Raw genomic sequence first — 22,811 nt, 5'->3', positions numbered from 1 at the left:
ATTAAATTTGCAAAATAATAACAAAAACGAGCATTTTGTATCTACAAACATCTATTTTACCATACCACATCTGGCGTTGAAATTTCGGCAGTTGCCACAAGGAACACTGATTTTTAATTGTTTAACTTTATTTTATGAAACATTGTATGAAATTTTTGTTGATTTTGAGTAGTAATGGGGCTTTAATATTAAAGCATACAATTAAATAAATTCAATGTTGAGTGTTCCTTTACAAATTGTATGTTAACATACTTAAAGCAAAGTCTTCCACTCAAATATTGTTTTTAATTTAAGAAAAATTGTATGGGTACAGGTACAGAAAAGAAGCGCCCTGTCCAATCTCACCATGACAACCCAATTGAGGAGCACATGAAACTCCTTTGCGAAGAGCTGGAAATCTCCAAACCCCTGCTGGCTCATTTGAAGGCAGAGAAACTTGTTGATGGCAACATCAAGGATGAAGTAGACAAGAAAAAATCAAGAGTCGAGAAGATCAGATTTGTTTTAAAAGAGCTGAGCAAACATGGAGAGAAAGGGTAAAGGATTCCTTTGTAGAAGAGTAATCCTTTTAATGTATGAACGATTCATACAGTTTTAACCTTAATTAATATATTTTGTAGATATGTTTGTTAGAAACACCATCTAATTGTTTGAGTCTTGTTTGAGCCATTGCTGTACTGGTAAGCATTCATGGTATTCATGCAGTCTTGTTTGAGCCATTGCTGTACTGGTAAGCGTTCATGGTATTCATGCGTCTTCTTTGAGCCATTGCTGTACTGGTAAGCGTTCATGGTATTCATGCAGTCTTGTTTGAGCCATTGCTGTACTGGTAAGCGTTCATGGTATTCATGCGTCTTCTTTGAGCCATTGCTGTACTGGTAAGCGTTCATGGTATTCATGCAGTCTTGTTTGAGCCATTGCTGTACAGGTAAGCGTTCGTGGTATTCATGCAGTCTTGTTTGAGCCATTGCTGTACTGGTAAGCGTTCATGGTATTCATGCAGTCTTGTTTGAGCCATTGCTGTACTGGTAAGCGTTCATGGTATTCATGAGTCTTGTTTGAGCCATTGCTGTACTGGTAAGCGTTCATGGTATTCATGCAGTCTTGTTTGAGCCATTGCTGTACTGGTAAGCGTTCATGGTATTGATGCAGTCTTGTTTGAGCCATTGCTGTACTGGTAAGCGTTCATGGTATTCATGCAGTCTTGTTTGAGCCATTGCTGTACTGGTAAGCGTTCATGGTATTCATGCGTCTTCTTTGAGCCATTGCTGTACTGGTAAGCGTTCATGGTATTCATGCAGTCTTGTTTGAGCCATTGCTGTACTGGTAAGCATTCATGGTATTCATGAGTCTTCTTTGAGCCATTGCTGTACTGGTAAGCATTCATGGTATTCATGCAGTCTTGTTTGAGCCATTGCTGTACTGGTAAGCGTTCATGGTATTCATGAGTCTTGTTTGAGCCATTGCTGTACTGGTAAGCGTTCATGGTATTCATGCATAAATAATTCTATAATTTTGGACTTGCTTAAATACATGTGTTACTAAAAAGAACACGTGTATCAATTGTTTTTATTAATCAGGTTTTCCGAAGGGAACAACTGGTTATTAAATTGGTGAATGTCGGCGGGCAGGCGGAACAAGCTTGTCCGGGCCATAACTTTGTCGTTCATTGTGAGATATTAAAATCATTTGGCACATTTGTTCACCATCATTAGATGGGGTGTCGCGCGAAAGAATGATGTCAATATCTCCAAGATCAAGGTCACACTGAGTTCAAAGGTCAAAAATGGCAATAAATTAGCTTGTCCGGGCCATAACTATGTCATTCATTGTGAGATTTAAAATCATTTGGCACATTTGTTCACCATCATTAGATGGTGTGTTGTGCGAAAGAATTACGTCAATATCTCCAAGGTCAAGCTCGCCGTGACTAAAAAATAGATTGATTTTGAAACAAGTTGGGTAACTTTGAACAATCAGTAACAATGCACATTTTTAGTTGGTCTCCCTTTATAAGCCTTTTTTAAGGTCACCTTAGCACAACGTGCTCATGGTGAGCTTTTGTGATCGTCTTTTGTCCGTCGTCCGTTGTGCGACGTCAACATTTGCCTTGTTCACACTCTAGAGGCCACATTTATTGTCCAATCTTCATGAAAATTGGTCTTAATGATATCTTAGATGAGTTCAAAAATGGTTACGTTTGCTTGAAAAACATGGCTGCCAAGGGGCGGGGCATTTTTCCTTATATGGCTATAGTAAAATCTTGTTAACACTAGAGACCACATTTATTGCCCAATTTTCATGAAATTTGGTCAGAAGATTAATCCCAATAATATTTTGGACGAGTTCGAAAATGATGCCAGTAAGTTGAAAAACATGGCCGCCAGGGTGCAGGGCATTTTTCCTTATATGGCTATAGTAAAACCTTGTTAACACTCTAGAGGCCACATTAATTGTACAATCTTCATGAAACTTGCTGAGATGATTTGTCCCAATGATATCTTGGATGAGTTCAAAAATGGTAGCCTTTGCTTGAAAAACATGGCTGCCAAGGGGAGGGCATTTTTCCTTATATGGCTATATATGGCTATATTTAAATCTTGTTAACACTCTAGAGGCCACATTTATTGTCCGATCTTCATGAAACTTAGTCAGAACATTCATCCCAATGATATCTTGGACTAGTTTGAAAATGATGCCGGTTGGTTGAAAAACATGGCCACTAGGGGGCGGGGCATTTTTTCATATATGACTTTAGTAAAACCTTGTTAACACTCTAGTTATGTTATAAAGTGCTGCTTTAATGTATTCTTACAATGAAGACAATGTTAAGTTAATATCCTTCATATTTTGCATATTAAACTTGCAATAAACTATAGATTCTTAAAATTTAATAACACCATTAATTCATAACCTCTTTAAAATTATTTATTTAATTCAGTTGCCCAATCTTCATGAGCTTTGGTCAGAACATTTGTTTCCTGTGTAGTAAAGTTTGGTTTTATTAAGTCATTATTATGTACCATTAACTGTATTATTTAATTTTTCATAACACAGAATTTTCATAATTAACATAACTGTTTTAGTCATTATTACTTATGGTAAGCCTATCAACTAAGAGATAGCTGAAAGAAAGACAACATGTACATAATTTTGAAGTATCTATCTCCCTTGTTTAACCTGCTGAGTCATGTGTTCCAATCTATTTTTACTTCTGCTCTAGAATGTGTTAGACCCCTTGGTTTCAAAACACTTAACGGGTAAATACTTCAAAATGCATATTTTTCTAGTATAATGACATTTTTGGCTAAGTTGTAATTTCTTGTGTAAATCTGCACTTATTGTTATGTCACATTTGTTTGTAGCAAATTAATCTATAATGGGAACTATTACTGAAGCCATCTTTGAGAAAGTCCCTGCAGTTATTGTTCATTGCAGTGTGTTACTTTTTACCACTCTGCTTTCTGAGCCAGGTAGTGTCTGATACAGTTAGAAAACCAGCATGAGTTGCCCTGAACAAATTGATAATGACCACAGACTGACAGAATCATGATTCCTAGGTACTTAATTTCTCTCTCACTGTGCTCTATGCCAGATGTTAATATCAGTGGTCAGTAATACAAGCTAGTTGTGAAGTGTTTGAGATATTTTATTTCACAGAAGGAGTATTAAATGCATGTTTGTAACAATTAACAAAAAATATGTAATTTAAATGGGAACTTCATATCAAAACAAGATTCCATAATAAATCACTATATAATCATATTTAAGATATGTTAACACATATCAAATGGATACTCTATGAAAACAATAAAGAAATAATTTCAATTATAAGTTTCTGGAGATAGAAATCAGAATCAGAATAACCTTCAAAGTCAAGATTTACCTTCTTATTTGCAGAGTTCATTAATCAAGATTTAATCATTTTCAGGCTTTATGTATTAAGACGATGTCAGATAATTGAAAATAAAACGGTAATGATACACAATATTAATGAAATGAAATATAAAATCGATACATTTTCATATTTCTAATTTTTTTAGTGTAAAACAGCCTACTGTTGAATAATATGTTTATAAAATTATATTTAAGTAAACGGCAATACCTTTAGTTAATTGTATTACAACCAATCAGCGGTGTCATCCTGACCCGAAATAAGCGTTTGTCGAATAAATATTTCCTCATTACATAAGTGCTCATAAAGTAACCTAACCTGTAACCATCCCGTGACCGGTTCATTTGCATAAGCAAACGAGACAGCAATACCACACCTGGATACGACAGTTGAGTTCAAAAATGGTTTGGATCGGTAAAAAAACATGGCCGCCAGGGGGGGGGTCTTTTTCCTTATATTTATATAGTAAAAAAGCTTGTGAACACTCTAGAAGTCACATTTTTTGCCTAATCATCATGAAATTTTGTCAAAACATAAGCTATGTGGATGTCTTGGACGAGTTTGAAAATGGTCGTGATAAGTGGAAAAACATGGGCACCAGGTGGTGGGACAGTTTTCTTTATATGTATAAAGTGAAAACATGTGAACAGTCTAGAAGACACATTATCTTCATGAAATTTGGACATATCTTGGAAGAGTTCAAAAATGGTTCAGGTCTGTTAAATAAAACATGGCCGCCAGGGGGCCATTTGTTGTTCATTCTTCATGAAACATGGTTAGAACATTATTGTGTTTCATTGATATCTTGGGCTGCAAAGAACAGGTCATTTCTTTTTATCTCAGGTGAGCGACTTTGGGCCTTTCAGGCCCTCTTGTTTTCAAATTGAAATCAAGGTCGCCACGAGTAAAAAAAGATTGAATCTTACACAAGGGGGGTAACAATGCACATTTTGAATTTTCTTCCTTTATCAGACTTTTTTTTCAAATTGAAAACCTGGTTTTGTGACAATTTTGTCCCTTGTTTACCTTGCTTGTGCATTTATTATTTTGCAGATATTCAGCCTTGAAAGACTTTGTCAAAGAAGACAATGAAGACTTGTACAAGGAACTTATTACCAGGGATAAGGTAAAGGTCATTGACAGCAAGCTGGATACCATGGCAAAGGTCACCAAACACCCTTCAACTACCAGTGAAAATAAGAGGGCTCAGAAGGAGGTGTTCTACTCTGGAACTGTTATCCTGTTAGTAAAAAAGAAAGGTAAATGTTTGTTCATATTTCCAGTGCAGTGAAATTTTAAATGCTGCTATGAATGCAACTCAGGTGAAGGCAACTTTTATGGGTTAAAGATAACTTACAGAGCATTCAGCAATACTAGCAATACGTTATTGTTTGTCCCAGTTGTTATGAGCTTGGACATTATAGTTGTGTGGGATATTACTTTTTGATTAATAGACTTATTCTTGTTTCCTTTATAGAAAGAGCGTTCAGTACACGTGTTTCACATTTTAGCTAGTGAAGTTAAAAATCATATTAGAAAGGGTATGGCAGGCTTAAGGGTTGAGTTGCATGAAGCAGACAATTCCTGGCCAATAACTTAAATTTACATGAATGTTGCTGAAACTATGGGAACATGGTAGCTAGCTAGCATCTAGCCTTGGCTTGGGATTGTATTAAGGGCTAGTCAGGGTTGGTCAAAATCTCTGTAACAACAAAAAGGAAAATGGTTTCCTTTCATAAACTTGAGTTTTGATAGAGGTATTATGATGAAATTATGTTTGTAGGTAACTTACATGCATACTTAAGTTAGGCTTCCATTTGTGTCAAGGTCACTGCTTCTTAACCAGTTTAAACTCAATAACTTGAATTTGGACGGATTTATTGCGCTGAAATTGTGTGTGTAGATAGCCTACTGACAGAAAATCTTACACGTGTATGGAATTTCCATTTATCTTGTTTGTTTTTTTTTGTTTTTGGCGGGAGGGGTGGTTGCAAACATTTTATTTCAGTACAACCTTTTACACAGAAATATATTCGTTGTTTAATATGATGTTTATTTCAAGAAAGCGCTTACTTTACTTACATTATAACCCTCATCCTTTTCAAAAAAAATCTTTCTTTGTGAGCTATGGATAAAAAGAAAAAAATATCAGCAACTAAATAATTTAGGAACCTAAATTGTTTGAATGCAGACACTTTGATTACATTTCATGTGTGCAATGCATGATTGAAAATATAGCTTTTGTTTCAGCCGCAGTGTCCAAGGGAGACAACATTGAAACTGACTGTACAACTTCAGACATAGAAATTACCTGTCCAGAGATTATTGATCCCCAGTGTTTTTTCACAGAATCTGGTAAGAGTAAACACTATCTTTTCTCTTATGAAAATAGTTAAATGTATATTTTTAAACGCAAAAAAGATGTTAGGGGAATTTGGTTTGACATTTGCATGATATTGTCAGAGAACACTTATTACTCTTTAAGTGCCATTGGTTTCATCTGACATTAGCCACACTTTATGGGCATGTTTGCATTACCAGTACATTCCTTGCAAATGTTACTTGTATATGAACAGCTATTTTGTTCCATGTATTGTAAAATAATCGTGGTGTTATGTTCTTCTATTATCAAAATTTACTTAGGGTGTTTAATTATATAAACTTCATATAAATATTGCAAAATAATATTTTACAATTGTTTCCTTTGAAACCACAAGGTCAGAAGGGTAAATATTTGCTATGTTACACCACTCTGACAAGATTTTCTAGTTTTGAGATCAGAATGGTGATTGAAAAATATTCAGTTGTGATTTATTGTATAACCTATTTATAAGAAATAATTATGTTACTTTAATAAAAATGAAAATAAAAGTGCAATCTTAAACTTTTATAATAAATATGTTTCACAATTGTCAAAAAAAATGAGTGTTTTTTGCTATTACAGTGTCTAAGTGTGACAGTGTCAGCAACCAGACTGGTGTTACTATGGTAATAGAAGAGGACTGGAGTCTGGTCGGCGAAAAGTCAACCTCAAAAAGGGGTATGTTGTCATGGAGTAACAGCTACATTTTTATAGAATAAGAAAAAAACAGTCCATTTTCACAAAATAAGAAAATAAAAGTTCCGTTCTCACGAAATAATAGAATAACAGTTCCGTTTGCCCAGAATAAAAGGTCAGTTTGAGAGGATAAAAATTACCCAACAAGTAATTATTTTATTCTGTACATCAAGGTATTTGCACCATTTTATAAACACAATTTATTTGGCGGGGGATAGCAATTAAACAAATTTACTTTTAAACGTATGGATCCAAAAAGAATTATATGAATTTGTTTGTATTGTTTTCTTAATAAGCATTACAAATATGATTGTAATTCCAGGTTTTTTTAATTGGTTGGGTAGCAGTAATTTTACTTGGTTGGTCAAAGTAGGGGACACAAACCATACCCATAAGGAAAATATAAGCTAATTGGTCGGAGATGGGTCAATGGATATTTGATTGGCTTAGAAAGAGGAATACTTATTGAATGTCCATATTGGAACTTTCCAAAGAAACTTTAGTATTAGAGATCAATTTATAGGTAAAATAAAGCTGAATGCAACCATCATTTCTGTCTTATACTGTCTCCCTCTGTTCCTTCCTGAAGACTTTTCTCTTTAAGTGGGGAAATGTCACGCAATTACCAATAATATTTTATAAAAAAACTTTTTCAGAAATCTTGACTGGAAAGCGGAAACTATCAGAGAAGCTTGGTATGTCACCTATTCTTGCTTGATTTATAATGCATAGTTAAAGAAGAATACTTTTCCAAAGATAAAAAAGATTTATCTTTAATTTGCTTCGAAGCATTGGCCAAAATTTATATTTAATACTCTTACTGGTGTCTATATTATTGTTATTTCATGTATACACCCTGTACAGAGCAAAGGTGGTATACTGGAATGATCATGGATGTCAGTCTCGCAATTTTTATGATCCTCTTTAAAATTTTCAACATTTAAGTCAATTTTCGACAGGTGGCATGGGGGCGTAATCTTCATCATTTTTGTAAACAAGCTCTTGATGGCACTATTTTATTCTTAGATTTGTTTTTAGAAGAACAAAACACCATGTAAGTGAATTATATGGATGCTTTTCTTCTATGGCATTTCCATGATGAAAATTTTACTGTAATTAAAGCCAACTTGATATTGTCAAAAATATTTGTGTACCTTGTTGTTCCAAATATTTGTGACCATAAGGCATCTGCATTTCAAAATATTGTTATTTTGCAAATATAATAACAGAAATATAGCTGTTACAATAACAGGGCTGAGTTAGTGAAAATGCAGAATTTCTAGTGTTTTATTAAACAAAAATGTTTGAAATAACACACATTACGAAGTTACATACACCTGTTTTGGCGATTAATATTTTCTTAAATTCTTTGCATAAACTAATACATATGGCATGTGAAGATATATGTAAATATATATTGCAAATATTTCCATCACAAAAACAGGTCTTAACAAAAGAATAACCTTGGTACTCCTTAGTCATAAGTTGCTATTTTGACACAAATAATGGCCATATAAACTGAAGTTTTTTCAGTCCTATTTTAAAGTATTCAATAAGTTTTGCTGTATTAAGACACTGGCAAGAAGAGGCAGCTGTCCCCAGACGAAGATGTGGGGGTTGAAGCAAGCTCTCGGAAGGTGAAGAATACTGACTGTAAGTATTTGAGACATGTGACTTAGGACTTCAGATTGGACATCTGCATGTGAACCTAAGTTGGATAGAACTTGAATCTATAAACATGTCATTGTTTCCCAGGCCTTTTTGTTGTATTGAATGCATTGTCTGTACCTGGTTTATTAGAAATTTCGAGGTACAAAGTTTTGCTCGCCAGGATGGAGTCCCTCACTTGACAGTGCAATCTTTATTCAATCATTTCAGATGAAAGAATTTTAGACAGCCTGGTATTATTTTATGCACGTGTTGATTTTGATGTTATGATGAGTTTTTGTTGAAAGACATGTTAAATGTGTTAAATTTAGTAGACCTCTCACAAATATTTGAGATGATTAAAGTTAATAATTAACATGTGACATAAACTAAAAATTCAATAAACTCATAAAAAACTGGTAACATGTAATTCAATTGACAAATTTGTACTTGTACAAATCATTTGTAGATGTAAACTGATTGCAGACTGTGTTATAGTTATTCATATTTGTAATTATTTTCTTTTCCCTGTTTGTTTTCTCTTTATTCTTTTGAAGTTACTGGTGATTTTGTTGTAATTATACAAGTTTGCATATAAAATCGTATTAGTTATTGCACTGTAAGAGTTACATGTGTGTGTGTTAACATGTGTCCACAATAACATTAAGTTGATTGTAGCGTTGATGGAGAAAATAATATGTTCACATTTCTACCAGTAGACCTGCACCTCAGAATGGGAGTAGCAGTGCTTAGGTTACAGTACATAGTGACCAAGCACTTATTGCCACAGTAAATAATGCCTAACACTGAATAATGTCCTTCTTTAAACTTTAATGCATTAAATAAAATGTCAAAAATAAGGTTTGACATAAAAAAAATTCGCTCTTAATCTGTTCATACTAGAATTTATGTTTTTTTTAACTGTTATATTATAAAAGATGTTACACACTGTTATGCTATTAATTGTTCCCTACCGGTTTCATCGGAGAGGACTTATGGTTTGCGCTCTGTGTGTCAGTGAGTCTGTCAGTCTGTCACACTTTTCTGGATCCTGCGATAATTTTAAAGTTCTTAATATTTTTTCATGAAACTTGTAACATGGACAGAAGGCAATATGGAGATTATGCACTTTATTTCATTTTTGTTCCTATGTCAATAATTATGGTTGCTATGGCAACAAATAGACTAGAAATACTGCTGAAAATGGTGGATCCTGCACACTTTTCTGGATCCTGGGATTACTTTAAAAGCTCTTTATATTTTTTCATAAAACTTGAAACATGGATAGATGGCAATATGGACATTATGCACGTCATTTCATTTTCTTCCTACCTCAAAAATTTTGTCTGCTATGGCAACAAATTATATATATATATATATCAGGGATCATATTTTCCCGCTACATCAATCGGTCTGGATTTAAATGGGGAAAGTGTCCGAAAATTCATATCCGAAATCATGACAAATTACGTTAACATATATACCATTGATTTTGCCATTCATGAAGGTGGTATAATAAATGTATAAGTTTAATTGCCTTTTAAAAAACGGAACATACGAGTTCTCTCAATTGGTTTTATGATTTTTGTTCTCTTTTATTGTTGTTTCGTGTGCTGTTGTATCTGACTTTTTTCATCGTTGTCAATATTATTATCTGTGTAAGTCTATACCGATGTTTTAAATCGTTGTCGACTCGATAATAGCTTACATACATGCAATGAACCTAACAAATGTCTGTGCGTAGGTTGGATACTGGCAACAACAAAACCAAATAGTTGAGAAATAATTCGTGTACGTTATAGTTTGTTGTCAAATAACCGGGATTAACCCACGGCCGATAGTTAAGATCCGTAGGGATTAAAGGTTACAATACACTAAATACTTTTGGTGTTCAATGCTATACCCTCTAAAAACAAAATCTTCATTTATTTGAAGACACAATTCTCTGTACGGGCACTTGCCATGACTTTATTTTTGAATATTTCTGTGTTCATGTGGTAGGGAAAACATTGTTGTATACTACAAATTCCCTGTTTTGCTTTTAGGTTGGAGACTACATAAGACTTTGACAGTTGGCGGGAAACCATCATCAACTGGAGAGATGCCGGTAAAAAGATGGCCATAAAACAGTGACCGCTGATTCGCATTGAGTTCTTTCTTACATATTGGATGACCTATGTTTTTTATTGTTTAAATCATTGCGGCTTGGAATGCTCTTTAAGAAAAGGTATGGTTATGGGGGTGTCTACGCGCAAAAGTTTGACTTTATTTTTTGTTAAAGTTATTGCTTTTACATTGAATTTGTGCAGGAAATCTTTTGGTATGTTGTGACCTAAACTAACTTATGATAAAAATGAAATATCATCTGCAAGTGCAAAATATGACTGGGAAAGCAGATTTTTGGTCATTTCTTAGCAAAAGGGAAGAAAATAAGTGCATTAAATGCATGAATTCAGATTATTTGACCTGGAATAGTTGTTTTTCAAGTTGACCCCCCACCCTTATATATTGGAATAAGGGCTAAATTGCTTTCCGACTTAAATTCAACCGCATATTGGTTGACCGTGTCGCGTTAATGTGTTACATGAAGTTAGAATTCAACGCCAGGGACTCCGTGATCGAGTAACGCAACTAAAACTTTTGCGAAAAGCATGAACATTCAAACAGAGCCCCATTTCACCGACATGGAATGGCAGGCATTTTTACAGTATGGACAGTGCAGCAGATGCTTAACTGAGCCAGCCTTCATATTTAGTACAATCATGAATTGAGCAAGATTTTATCACTTCATATTATTCATAAAAGTACACTTAAAATACATAAATGCATGTTTTTGTTTCATTTTTTTATCTTTTTCTATTGGGTATTTTGACTTTTTCAGGAAGAGGAATGTCTGCGACTAAGTCAAGGGCCACTGGATAAGGGTTGTTGATGGCAAAACAGGTAATAATATCATTTTGTTATCATGTACACAAGCAAATAAGCATATATATGATGCTTTAGGTGTGAAAGACTGTCATAATCAGGATTGTGGTCACTCACACCCTTGCCGTCATGTAATTCTCCTCGCAGTTTGTATTGATAGTTTCGCGTCCTGACATGTAAAGCTCGTGCTTTGTTGGCAGCTGAAGTTGGCACTTAACAGGGTTATCCTTGTTTCTGAGCATGTGTGCAGTACAGCTGAGTTGATTTGCTACTTGTTACCCTACAATTAGCTTGTTTTTGGTATTGTTTTCTCACAATATGCTTATATTCATGTTTCCGGCTTAAAATGGTGTCGCGCCTTACTTAAACATAGGATTGTTATAGCAAGTGTCCCCTTCATCATTTACCTTAGAGGGATTTTTTGGACAAAATTTGGCACTTTCAGCAACTTGTTTTGTTTTTTATTTGGTACATGGTTCTCTCATTCAGTGATTTAATGACAGTATTGTCCTTATTCTTTTTTCTTTGCATAGAAAGGTGACATGAATCATTGATATTTGTTGTGTTGAGAATTCTGCAGGAAGCTGTGTCCCCAAAAGAAGTACTAGAAACCCCTTTCAGGACACTGCCTTGATCTGAACTGCCTTTCTACCCCTGTTACTACATGGAACATCATTGCTAAGCTTATAATGCTTGCCTACATATGTGTTTTTTGTTCAATTTAACTTTTCCTTCCAGCTTAAACCCTCCCCCCCCCCCAACAAATGAGCATTGTATTGTTTCGCTTGGTTACAAACTCCCATTTGGACCAGATTGCCACCATAAAAATAGCCTAAAGTACTTATTTTGTGTCCAAAATATGAAAATTTGTATTGTCTTGAACCTCTAAATGAGAGCTGGCAATGCATTTTGACCATCTGCTGCAGTTAAAAGGCACCCATGACATTACATGCTAGAATATTTCATTGGCGGCTGGTAAATAAATGGTCACCGATCGACAAGGCGCTTTCAAGATTTTACACTTTTATTGGTGTGAAATAACAAGTTATTGGAAGCTTATTGATTTCTACACTTCAAAGTATCTTTGATCTCTCATTTTGACTAATTAGTTTATTGTCTTGGATGAAATTGGATTGTTTTTGCTTTGAAATTGGCATTTTTGGGATGATTAAAAAAAAACACACAAAAAAGACATTATCAAAATTGCTTAGAGTGAAAATATCTAACAAATTCATTCTTTCCCCACCACACATTAGCCCCACTTGCATGTCTTTTTGGTTTGTTTTGGTATTTTATTGCAGATATTGAACACAACAGCTTTAAATCTTAAAGGGGCAGTTAAGCTTTAACAGGCCTAATATCGCCTTCTTCGGACTGAAAACACCCGCGTGTGAAAATATGATACAGAATGGCCAAATGGACAGCTAATCCAGCCAAACTTAATATATTGGTGCAATATGGATGGGATGATAATAATATGAAAGAAAAACACATTTCAGTAAAAATAAATTTCTCTTATAGGTTACAATACACTAAATACTTTTGGTGTTCAATGCTATACCCTCTAAAAACAAAATCTTCATTTATTTGAAGACACAATTCTCTGTACGGGCACTTGCCATGACTTTATTTTTGAATATTTCTGTGTTCATGTGGTAGGGAAAACATTGTTGTATACTACAAATTCCCTGTTTTGCTTTTAGGTTGGAGACTACATAAGACTTTGACAGTTGGCGGGAAACCATCATCAACTGGAGAGATGCCGGTAAAAAGATGGCCATAAAACAGTGACCGCTGATTCGCATTGAGTTCTTTCTTACATATTGGATGACCTATGTTTTTTATTGTTTAAATCATTGCGGCTTGGAATGCTCTTTAAGAAAAGGTATGGTTATGGGGGTGTCTACGCGCAAAAGTTTGACTTTATTTTTTGTTAAAGTTATTGCTTTTACATTGAATTTGTGCAGGAAATCTTTTGGTATGTTGTGACCTAAATCACGAGTGCGAACCACGCATCTAAACTTCCGGTCGTGAGTTATTCAATAACAAACAATCAAGTTCACGAATTATTTTGGTTCTAACATGATTTTTACTAAAGATTTATACAATGTATATTATTTTTCTTGCGTACTATTTTATGTGAAGTTCCGCCCATAAAAATAACTTTCGGCTGTTCTGTCAATCAGATCCGCAACTTTCATTTAGTTATTGCCAGTCAGTTCGATGGTGGAAAATGTATCGGCATGTTTTGTTTAGTTACAGCGCGTGTTTTCAGTGTATAAGGTCCGCCCACAATAATATGAATTATTGCAGAATATCCGATTTTCTTTGTTTATATGAAAGTTTACTGTATGACTGTTTACTGCATGAAATGCACACTTTCCACGAGGATTATGAAGTTTTCATCTCCTAAGTAACTGTCAACGATTTTATCGTGACGAGTACATATTTTGGACCGATTAGTGTGCTAGGTATAAGCCAGTGAAATTATCGATTGATATTGACACGGGGTTATTCACGCATGACTAATACACAACCGCGCGAATTTTCGCTGCTTGGGGTCATACTCTGATACTAGTCGGCTGACACGCAATAAACTGGTCCTGACCGGTTTAGAGACTGCAGTGAATGGTACAGATAATCGAAATACTAGTTATTAGGGTATGTTAGCATGTGCACTGTGTAATCGATTTCATGACATGGGAATTTTAGCTCACAGAAACGGACCGACTGTTTGGGATTTTCAATCGGTCTTTCATGACCCCAATCGGTCTAGGACCGACAAAACCGAAAAAAATATGATCCCTGTAATATATATATATATATATATATATATATATATATATATATATATATATATATATATATATATAATCTGACAATGGTGGTGCCGGTAGGGGACATATATTGCTTGGCATTAGTCTTGTTTTCTCTGAAAATGTACCTTTATCTCAATCATATATGGATAATTCTGATAAAGTGATATGTGCACTCAGATCATTGAATTAATATTCTTGACGTATGTTCATTAAAATCCACATTCATAAGCACACAGTTCTTAGAAACAGTCTTTCTTTGTGTGCCAATGTACATACTAGTCCTGTACTGTGATAATATACAAGATTTCTTTCTAGAGGAGATGGAAAGTTAGAAAAAAGAACAGAAATCTTTTTGTTTCTTTTGCCTCTTGGATTTTGTTTAATTATTTCTAATGTAAAGCTGAACTCGCATTCAAAAATTTATGAAGAGACAACTTTATAATTTTATGTCATTAATTCTAGGTCTGTTTAATTCAATGCCATCAGACGTTATAATGTAAAAACAATTGTTAAAAAAACAGGTTGAATTGAATGTTCAGCTTGAGTACTGATTTCCATTAGGAGCTTTGTCAATGGCCCTGCAGAGCTGGCTCGTGTCATGGAAGCCTTTTCTCATCCTTAGTTGTTTTGTCTTCTTGCAGTAACTAAGAAATCAGACAATGAAGACTTGGTCACAGCCAACAGCGGGAAAACAAAAGAGGCCAAATCACCTGAAAAGTCTTGATTCCTGGGACGAGGCGTTTCTCATCTGGATAGTTCTTAATGACCTTGTTCACCACTCTGTTCAAGCAATTAAACAATTGTGTCTTGTTCTGAGAAAACTGGGTTTAATGCATGTGCGTAAAGTGTCGTCCCAGATTAGCCTGTGCTCAAGCTAATCAGGGACGACACTTTCCGCTTTTACTAGATTTTCGGTAAAAAGGGGTTTCCTTTAAACGAAAATAACCATTAAATCGGAAAGTGTCGTCCCTGATTAGACTGTGCAGACTGCACAGGCTAATCTGGGACGACACTTTATGCAAGAATGCGACTCAATTATGTATTTAATTTTACAAAAAAAATACACAAATACATGTTTGGAAGTCAGTTGGCTTGGTCTACCCATGTTGCCCATTCATAATATTTATGAAACTCAATATGCCATGATTTTAAGGGTTAAAGAACACCAAAAGTGTTGTAATAATTGTGAGTAATATATTAATATCTTCTTCAAGATGAAGTGCTGCGTTTTGAATTCCATGTAAGAATCAAGTTTATGTTGTTCTAAAAAGGAGACAGTTTCAATAATAATCTTCGGTCTAAGAATTTGTTGGTGAATATGGCATGCTTGAAACAGTATTGAATGTATCTAAGTGCTCTTTAAGTATTTTTTTTTCTTTCTTGAAAGCATTGTAAAAATGGTTTAAGTGATCACAGCGATGTTTTTTTCTTGTGTAGTTAAATGGGCTTGGTACTTTTCATATATTTCATTCACCGGTACTATGTGTAGTCTTAAATTTTGTACTTTGGTATATCGGAAACAAATCAAGTCCTCATGGAATATCAGCACAGTCGACTAGATGCTCAAAGTTCAGGTGTTAAAATGATTAACATATTTAACATTTATAATCAACTGTGTTATTGCCTCACAATGTTTTGATATTGTATTCTCCGATTTCATCAACCATTCTACATGTATCCATGATTGTGAAAAATTGTTGTAGGCAAATTCATGCTTTACTTCTAAGTGTACATGATCTGATCTCAATGTTTTTGTGTTCATAACTGAAAGAATTGTTTTTAGATTCTAGGTCTCTTAATGCTTTAAATTTTAAACGTTGTTTGGTTTGCGCCAGTGTTTGTGTACTTGTTTCAATGATTTGTTTGATTTTAATTGCAAAGTATTGAATATGTACGACAGTTCTAAAGTTAATTCACTTATGTTGTAGAATAGATTCATCATACAATGTTATGACACTCTTGTTTTTGTAAATGTATTTTGTATAAGAATATAACCTTTGTTTTGTATCTATTTAGATGATTTTAGTCAATTTGTGTAACTGTTTGGGCATTTCAGGCCCAGGTTTTATATTTCACCATTATACATGTTTCTTTAATGATTGCAGTTGGAATTCAACATGTCATCCAAGTACATGTATATTAGTGTATGCTGTTGTAGGTTTTGTCTGTGTTCAATTGTTGTCTTAATAATGGCACATTGATGCATTCTTATTTATTCAGCATCTTGATATGGCAGTCTCTGGCTTATGGGTGGGCAATAATTTTGTAGTAAGTACATTATCTAAGGGCATTTCAAGCAAAAACAACAGAACAGACAGTTTATTAAGACGTATACATAAGTACATCGTCTTTAATGCATATAATTATAAATAAAGTAATGTCATGTATCAGTTTACTATAGTAGGTAACCAAATCAATATATATATATATATATATATATATATATATATATATATATATGTATACAGTCAAAAAACTAAGAACAGAGGTCAGTCAAGGAAAATGGCCAAAGTGACCATTGTCGACAAGTGGCCGCTATTCTCGGATCACCACTTTTTAGATGGTTGGTCAGTTGGTAGTATTGCCACATCGTTATCCCACCCAGTCGTTTACACAGTTCAAAAACAACACTTCTCTAGCTAACATATAGTGTTTTTGTTATTTTACTCTTCATATCCATGAAGAGTCGTAGGTAAATACTACGTGACCCATCAATACATAAAAATCACTGTTTGTGAAAAAGCTGTATGAATCACCTTTCAAAGTATGTTATAAGTACATGTATGTACTGGAGCACACTTTGCAAAACCAGTCTAACATGGGACAAATCTGAATTGCAGTTTAACTTTGTCAGACCATGTCTGATAACACATTGGAAAACTAAACATACATGAAAGATTCATGAAAAATTGATTAAAACCCTGAAAACATTCCATTTTAATAATACAAAAAGGTTTTACTGGAACTTAGAATGTTAGGCTAAGTCTACTTTTAAATCCAGGTCTTCATTGATACAGATGGACTATTGGGGTTGTGAGGATGTTGTTTATGATGATACAAACATAAACTTTAGTCTCCACTGCATGTGTTGTAATAAAAGTATGCCAGATAAATGAAGGGCAAGCAAGATTTGTGCACATGTATGTTAGAAATGTGCTTGGACTGGTGACTGGTAAACACAAGTTGGTCAACTCACGAACAGGTCCACTGTCTCTGTTATTGTCTCTTCCCTCTTTTAATTAAAGGTGTGCGTTTTTTATGTGCTTTCTATTTCAAGAATTCAGGGAATGCTTTCAGTAGTCTACTTTTGTAGATGTCTTTTCCAAATGTATACCTCAGATTAAGATGTCACTTTAAATATCCTTTAATTTTGTTAACAGTGTTCTTCACATAAAGGCACTAATCAACCATAATGCGTTTTCATTTATTCAAAGTACAATAAGGGAGGTGCAGCAGATATAAACTGTTTATCTGAACCTTATACTAAAAAAGTTATTCTTTCAGTTTTGGCTGGCACCTAGGTCTAACATTTCTCAGTGTGTTGTTAAACATTATTGGTGTACATGTAACTGATCATATTTCATGTAAGGATCTAGTGTGAAGCAACAAAGTTCTGCCTGAAATTAAATTCTATTGCCATGCATATAAAAGGTCAAATACCATAAAACATGTGATGTGACTATGTATGTGTTTGAAATAACTTGACAATGAGTGGAGGGATTTTTTAATTACTTAGTTCTTTTAGCACTGTTTTTTTATGAGTTGTGTTGTGTACATTAACATGGGTACTTAAGTCATTTAGATGTCACGTCCCAACACTGGCACTGCTTCTCTTGGCAAATACATTGGCATAGATTAAGAGACTTGAAATAACCTGGGCTGAAATGTTAGCCTCATGGTCAAATATTTAATTATTTCAACCTAATTATGGCACCTTTGCTTGTCCTTTCGTTTTCTTAGCAATTGATGAAGCAGATTGTTAAAGAAAATGCCAAACATCAGTATTTTTGATTCAATGTAATTGCATGACATACATATAAACAAAGCTCTCAACATGCAAACAGTCAAGTGGGCATTTTTTTTAGCCTGTAGCTTATTTTATTTGACATGCATAGTTAATATGTTTGGATTGAGTTATACTTCTTTGTATAGTTTGGCTAGTTACATTAATGAAATAACCGTCCATAATGCAACTCTTTATTTTCAGTATTAACTCCATGTTTCTGAAGAATTAAAGGACGTACGAATAGTTAACAATATAAGCCTCTTGCAAGAGCAGTTTGATATTATTTCGAATCAATGCTTAGTATGCGTGCACTTTAGTATAACGTGTTTTTATGCCCCCCGAAGGAGGGCATATAGTGATCACACTGTCTGTCTGTCCGTCCGTCTGTCACTTTGCGTTTAGGTTTCGAAAAATGCTCATAACTTCTATGTCTCTTCAGATGTAACATTCATATTTGGTATGCATGTGTATATGGACAAGGCCTTTCATTACGCACATGCTCATAACTTCTATCAAAGCGTTTATATGTTATCCTATGGAGACAGCTCTTGTTGTGTGATTTGTTTGGTGGCTCAGGTTTGGAGATGCACTATGGGTATAAGAGCTTTGATAAGACTAACAGGTTTCATGTGTTTGAATAAGTCCATGTAGGGGACATAACGAAATACCTTATCAATACCATGAATTATAACATATACAAGTTACATGTGAATTTTGTTAGTGAATTTCTTTACTATTTTGTTTTCGATCATAACGATTTACTGGTTGGATACAGTTATTCAACTTTTGTTCTTAATTGTTTGTTCAATTGTTCATGTTTGTGTTTTGAAAGCTTTTAGTGTAAACTGTGTTACGTTCTTTTTTCTACGCAATATTGTGATTCTGTGTGAATAAATAAAAACACTTGCATTATGTTCACTTTGTATTCCTATCATGTCATCGGTATTTAAAAAAAACATTAAAATTGTAATGTTCTCAAGTTCTTGGCAATACATTGTCGTTTATTTGAATTAGAAGCACATTTTTAACTAACAATAAGTTTGCCCCCTTCAACAAAGTGGGTGTATATAATTAATGATTTGTGCCTGATTTTCGATCGATTACTTGGAAGGAAAAAAAGAAGCCTATTGATTTTGAGGTCCACAGGTCGAAAGTCAAAGCCGAAGGTCAAAGTCACAGAGAGTGGTATCATGTAATTTGTGTCCACACGATAACTGGAGAACGCTTTGACTCACGGCATATACACTCCCGCTGAACTACGTTACTATGAGAGGTGCGTCAGTACGACAACGCGATACGGCGTCATAAGTACAACGGTTACAGCGTCTTGACAGTTATAGACATACGCTTGCGTTTACACAGGTAATTTCTTTGTTTAAACTTATACGTGAAACGGGATATGGCATTTATTTTCATGTATTAATGTTTCTTTACTCGCTTCTTAAGCTATCGAGACATGTTCTAGCGTGAAATCATAATAAAAGAAAGAAGTTCAAGCTCAAAACAGAAAATCCAATTAATTCGTTGTTTCTGGCTTGCAGTTTCTGTCACGATGATTATTTGCAATGATTTGTATCAAGTTCACTCTTACAAACGTGATAACCATGTGTATACTATTATTGGTGATTTCTATCCGATTTTGCAAAATAGTTGTAGCATGCCAACTCCGTGTACATGTTACGGTATCTTCTCTTACGACTAAGACATGTTACGGTGTCTTCTTTACAGCGTTACAGCGCCTGCGAGAAGTCAAATCTACAACCATGGAGATTTCGTTCCACGATAGTAGCATTTTGGACGTGCGTATGTATACATGTATAAAAATTAAATAAAAGAATAAAAACTGACTTATATTATTAAAATGTTTCTTCAATGTTATATATTGCATGTTGTAAATTATGTAAATGTATATATGTATGTATAAATATTAAATAAAACAATACAAATATCATGAGTTTATTTTCTTTCAGGCACAATTTTTTAAAAGTGCATTCCTTCAATTTAGTAAATTGAGTAAATCATTAACATAATTACTCAGTTACTAATTACCTCAAATACTGTAAAGAATTTAACAGGAATGTAGAAAATATTTCACGAATCTGAAGTGAGGAAAATAACATATTAAGGTCATTTAAAAGCAATACTTTATTTGGGTAATATTTATTTGTATTTCTTTTTTTAATCAATCAGTAATGCATTTTTTTAGATTTGGTACATTTATTTTTAGATAAAATAAGTTAAAATATTTAATTAAATACTGAATTTATTTTAAAATCGCAAATTCATTAATATTTGTTTATGCTTTTTTGTATAAATCAGTACAACAATATTTTACAAGACTTTGAACATGTGTTAACAGCATTAAACTAAATTAATGATCTTCTATGAATTCAGCCTTAAAATCAACATTTATTATTACTATTATTTTTTTTATAAATGCACCAAATCTTTAAAATTATAGTATTGATTTATTTAAATCTTAAATTTACTTTCAATAAAGTTACATTTTAATACAATCTACATTTTTTGGGTTGGTACCTAAAAAGTTTTTTTTTTAAAGTTCAGTGGTAGCACATTCATGCCCCTAAATTCTTTGCTGTAGGCATTGCATTAATGAATCAATTAAAAATAAATCACCAGTTTATGCCCCTGATGAAAGCCAATAATAGGTGTCATTAACACCTCATTTGAGACAGATTTTGATAAGATTGATTCAATATTATTTTCTTGCTTACGTTTGTTTGCATTTTTTTCTGTTTAATGTCAGACTTTGAATTATATTCCTATGATTTTATTAGTTGTCAATACAGGTCTGTAAATCTTTCATTTTTTCGATAACATAGAAATAAATTACATGGCAAGCTATGATAGAGGAGAATATTATCCGTATTTAAATAAACATTGGCTTACAAATACAAAAAACTATTCAAAACTACCGTTATTTACCATTTATTTTAGCAAAGTCCCGTATCGTCAACAAACTGTGGAAAGACGCCGTAACCGTTGTAGTTATGACGCCGTATCGCGTTGTCGTACAGACGCACCTCTCATTGTAACGTAGTTCAGCGGGAACTGGTTTGCTGGTTACTTTGCTGGTTTGCCGTAACATGTCCATTAACTTTTACATCACCAGGTCAAAGGTCAAATCAAACGGTCTGGTTAAATGAAATGAGTTTCTGCATGATAAATGTAGAACATGTTGAACAACATTCATCCAAATTATTATTCTGATTACTCAGGGGGGGGGGGGGGGGGGATTAGGCGCCTTTAAATGTCGATGTCAACCAGCTAGAGACCAAGGTCACAGAGGTTTAGAACATGAAAATAGTTTCTACACAATGAATAGTAAACGCTTAAAATCGTACAAATCATGCTTGGTAAGTCTTGATAGACAGATAACCCATATCGATTTTAAGTTAAACAAGATGTGTTTGTGAAACACAATGTCCCCCTATATGATGTTTGACCTTGTAGGATGACCTTGACCTTGTGAAGGATGACCTTGACCTTTCACTTCTCAAAATGTGCAGCTCCATGAGATACACATGCATGCCAAATATCAAGTAGCTATCTTCAATATTGCAAAAGTATTCATAAAATAAGCGATTTGGACCACATATATTTGACCTCTGACCTTGAAGAATGACCTTGACCTTGACCTTTCACCACTCAAAATGTGCAGCTCCATGAGATGCACATGCATGCCAAATATCAAGTTGCTATCTTCAATCTTGCAAAAGTATTTATAAAATAAGCGATTTTGGCCACATATATTTGGCCTCTGACCTTGAAGGATGACCTTGACCTTTCACCACTCAATATGTGCAGCTCCATGAGATACACATGCATGCCAAATATCAAGTTGCTATCTTCAATATTGCAAAAGTATTCATAAAATGAGCGATTTTGGCCACATATATTTGACCTCTGACCTTGTAGGATGACCTTGACCTTTCACCACTCAAAATGTGCAGCTTCATGAGATAAACATGCATGCCAAATATGAAGTTGCTATCTTCAATATAGCAAAAGTTATTGCAAAATGTTAAAGTTGGCGCAAACAGACAGACCAACAGACAGACCAACAGACAGGGCAAAAACAATATGTCCCCCACTACTATAGTGGGGGACATAAAAATCCAAGGTCACATGGTCAGTAATAAAAACAAAAATACTACAAGCGTGAATTTCGTATTTTTGTGTAAATTTGCCATATACATTGTAATGGCTTTAACAAACGAGAGCGCCGACGGCGTTGAACGTCCATTGGCAATTACCGGGAAGTTTCTGCTGAAGTTATTGATAAAGGAACAGTTAACTGAATGAAAATCTAAAAGGCTTACAAAAAGAAAAGTGTTTTTTAGAAGTATAAGTACACATAAATGAAACGAGAAGTGGTAAAATATTGCAAATCGTACTATATCAATCGGAAAATGGGTTTTGTGCAATATACGACAAGCG

The 22,811-nt window shown here is 34.1% G+C and overlaps 1 protein-coding gene across 8 annotated transcripts in view; it reads left to right on the top strand.

The window, feature by feature from the left end:
• The window catches only part of LOC127842490 (uncharacterized), a 48,878-nt gene extending 29,621 nt beyond the window's left edge, over window positions 1-19,257 (top strand). For 2 of the 8 annotated variants that reach the window (XM_052372018.1, XM_052372020.1), the window contains 10 exons: window positions 314-536; window positions 4,949-5,154; window positions 6,146-6,250; window positions 6,840-6,935; window positions 7,610-7,648; window positions 8,526-8,606; window positions 10,646-10,707; window positions 11,482-11,543; window positions 13,229-13,290; window positions 14,986-15,057. In XM_052372018.1, coding sequence (XP_052227978.1) covers window positions 314-536; window positions 4,949-5,154; window positions 6,146-6,250; window positions 6,840-6,935; window positions 7,610-7,648; window positions 8,526-8,606; window positions 10,646-10,707; window positions 11,482-11,532 — 863 coding nt within the window. In that variant the 3' untranslated portion in view covers window positions 11,533-11,543; window positions 13,229-13,290; window positions 14,986-15,057. Of the gene's footprint in view, window positions 1-313; window positions 537-4,948; window positions 5,155-6,145; window positions 6,251-6,839; window positions 6,936-7,609; window positions 7,649-8,525; window positions 8,607-8,831; window positions 8,855-10,645; window positions 10,708-11,481; window positions 11,544-13,228; window positions 13,291-14,985 lie in introns of those variants that run through there. The other 6 variants (XM_052372023.1, XM_052372024.1, XM_052372021.1 and 3 more) reach the window with 6 other exon arrangements.
• The last annotated feature ends 3,554 nt before the right edge of the window (window positions 19,258-22,811 follow it).

This window comes from Dreissena polymorpha, chromosome 8 (genome assembly GCF_020536995.1).
Source record: "Dreissena polymorpha isolate Duluth1 chromosome 8, UMN_Dpol_1.0, whole genome shotgun sequence".
In the NCBI taxonomy this organism is placed as follows: domain Eukaryota; kingdom Metazoa; phylum Mollusca; class Bivalvia; order Myida; family Dreissenidae; genus Dreissena; species Dreissena polymorpha.
The sequence above is the reverse complement of the archived record's forward strand: the minus strand, read 5'-3'. Positions and strand labels throughout refer to the sequence as shown.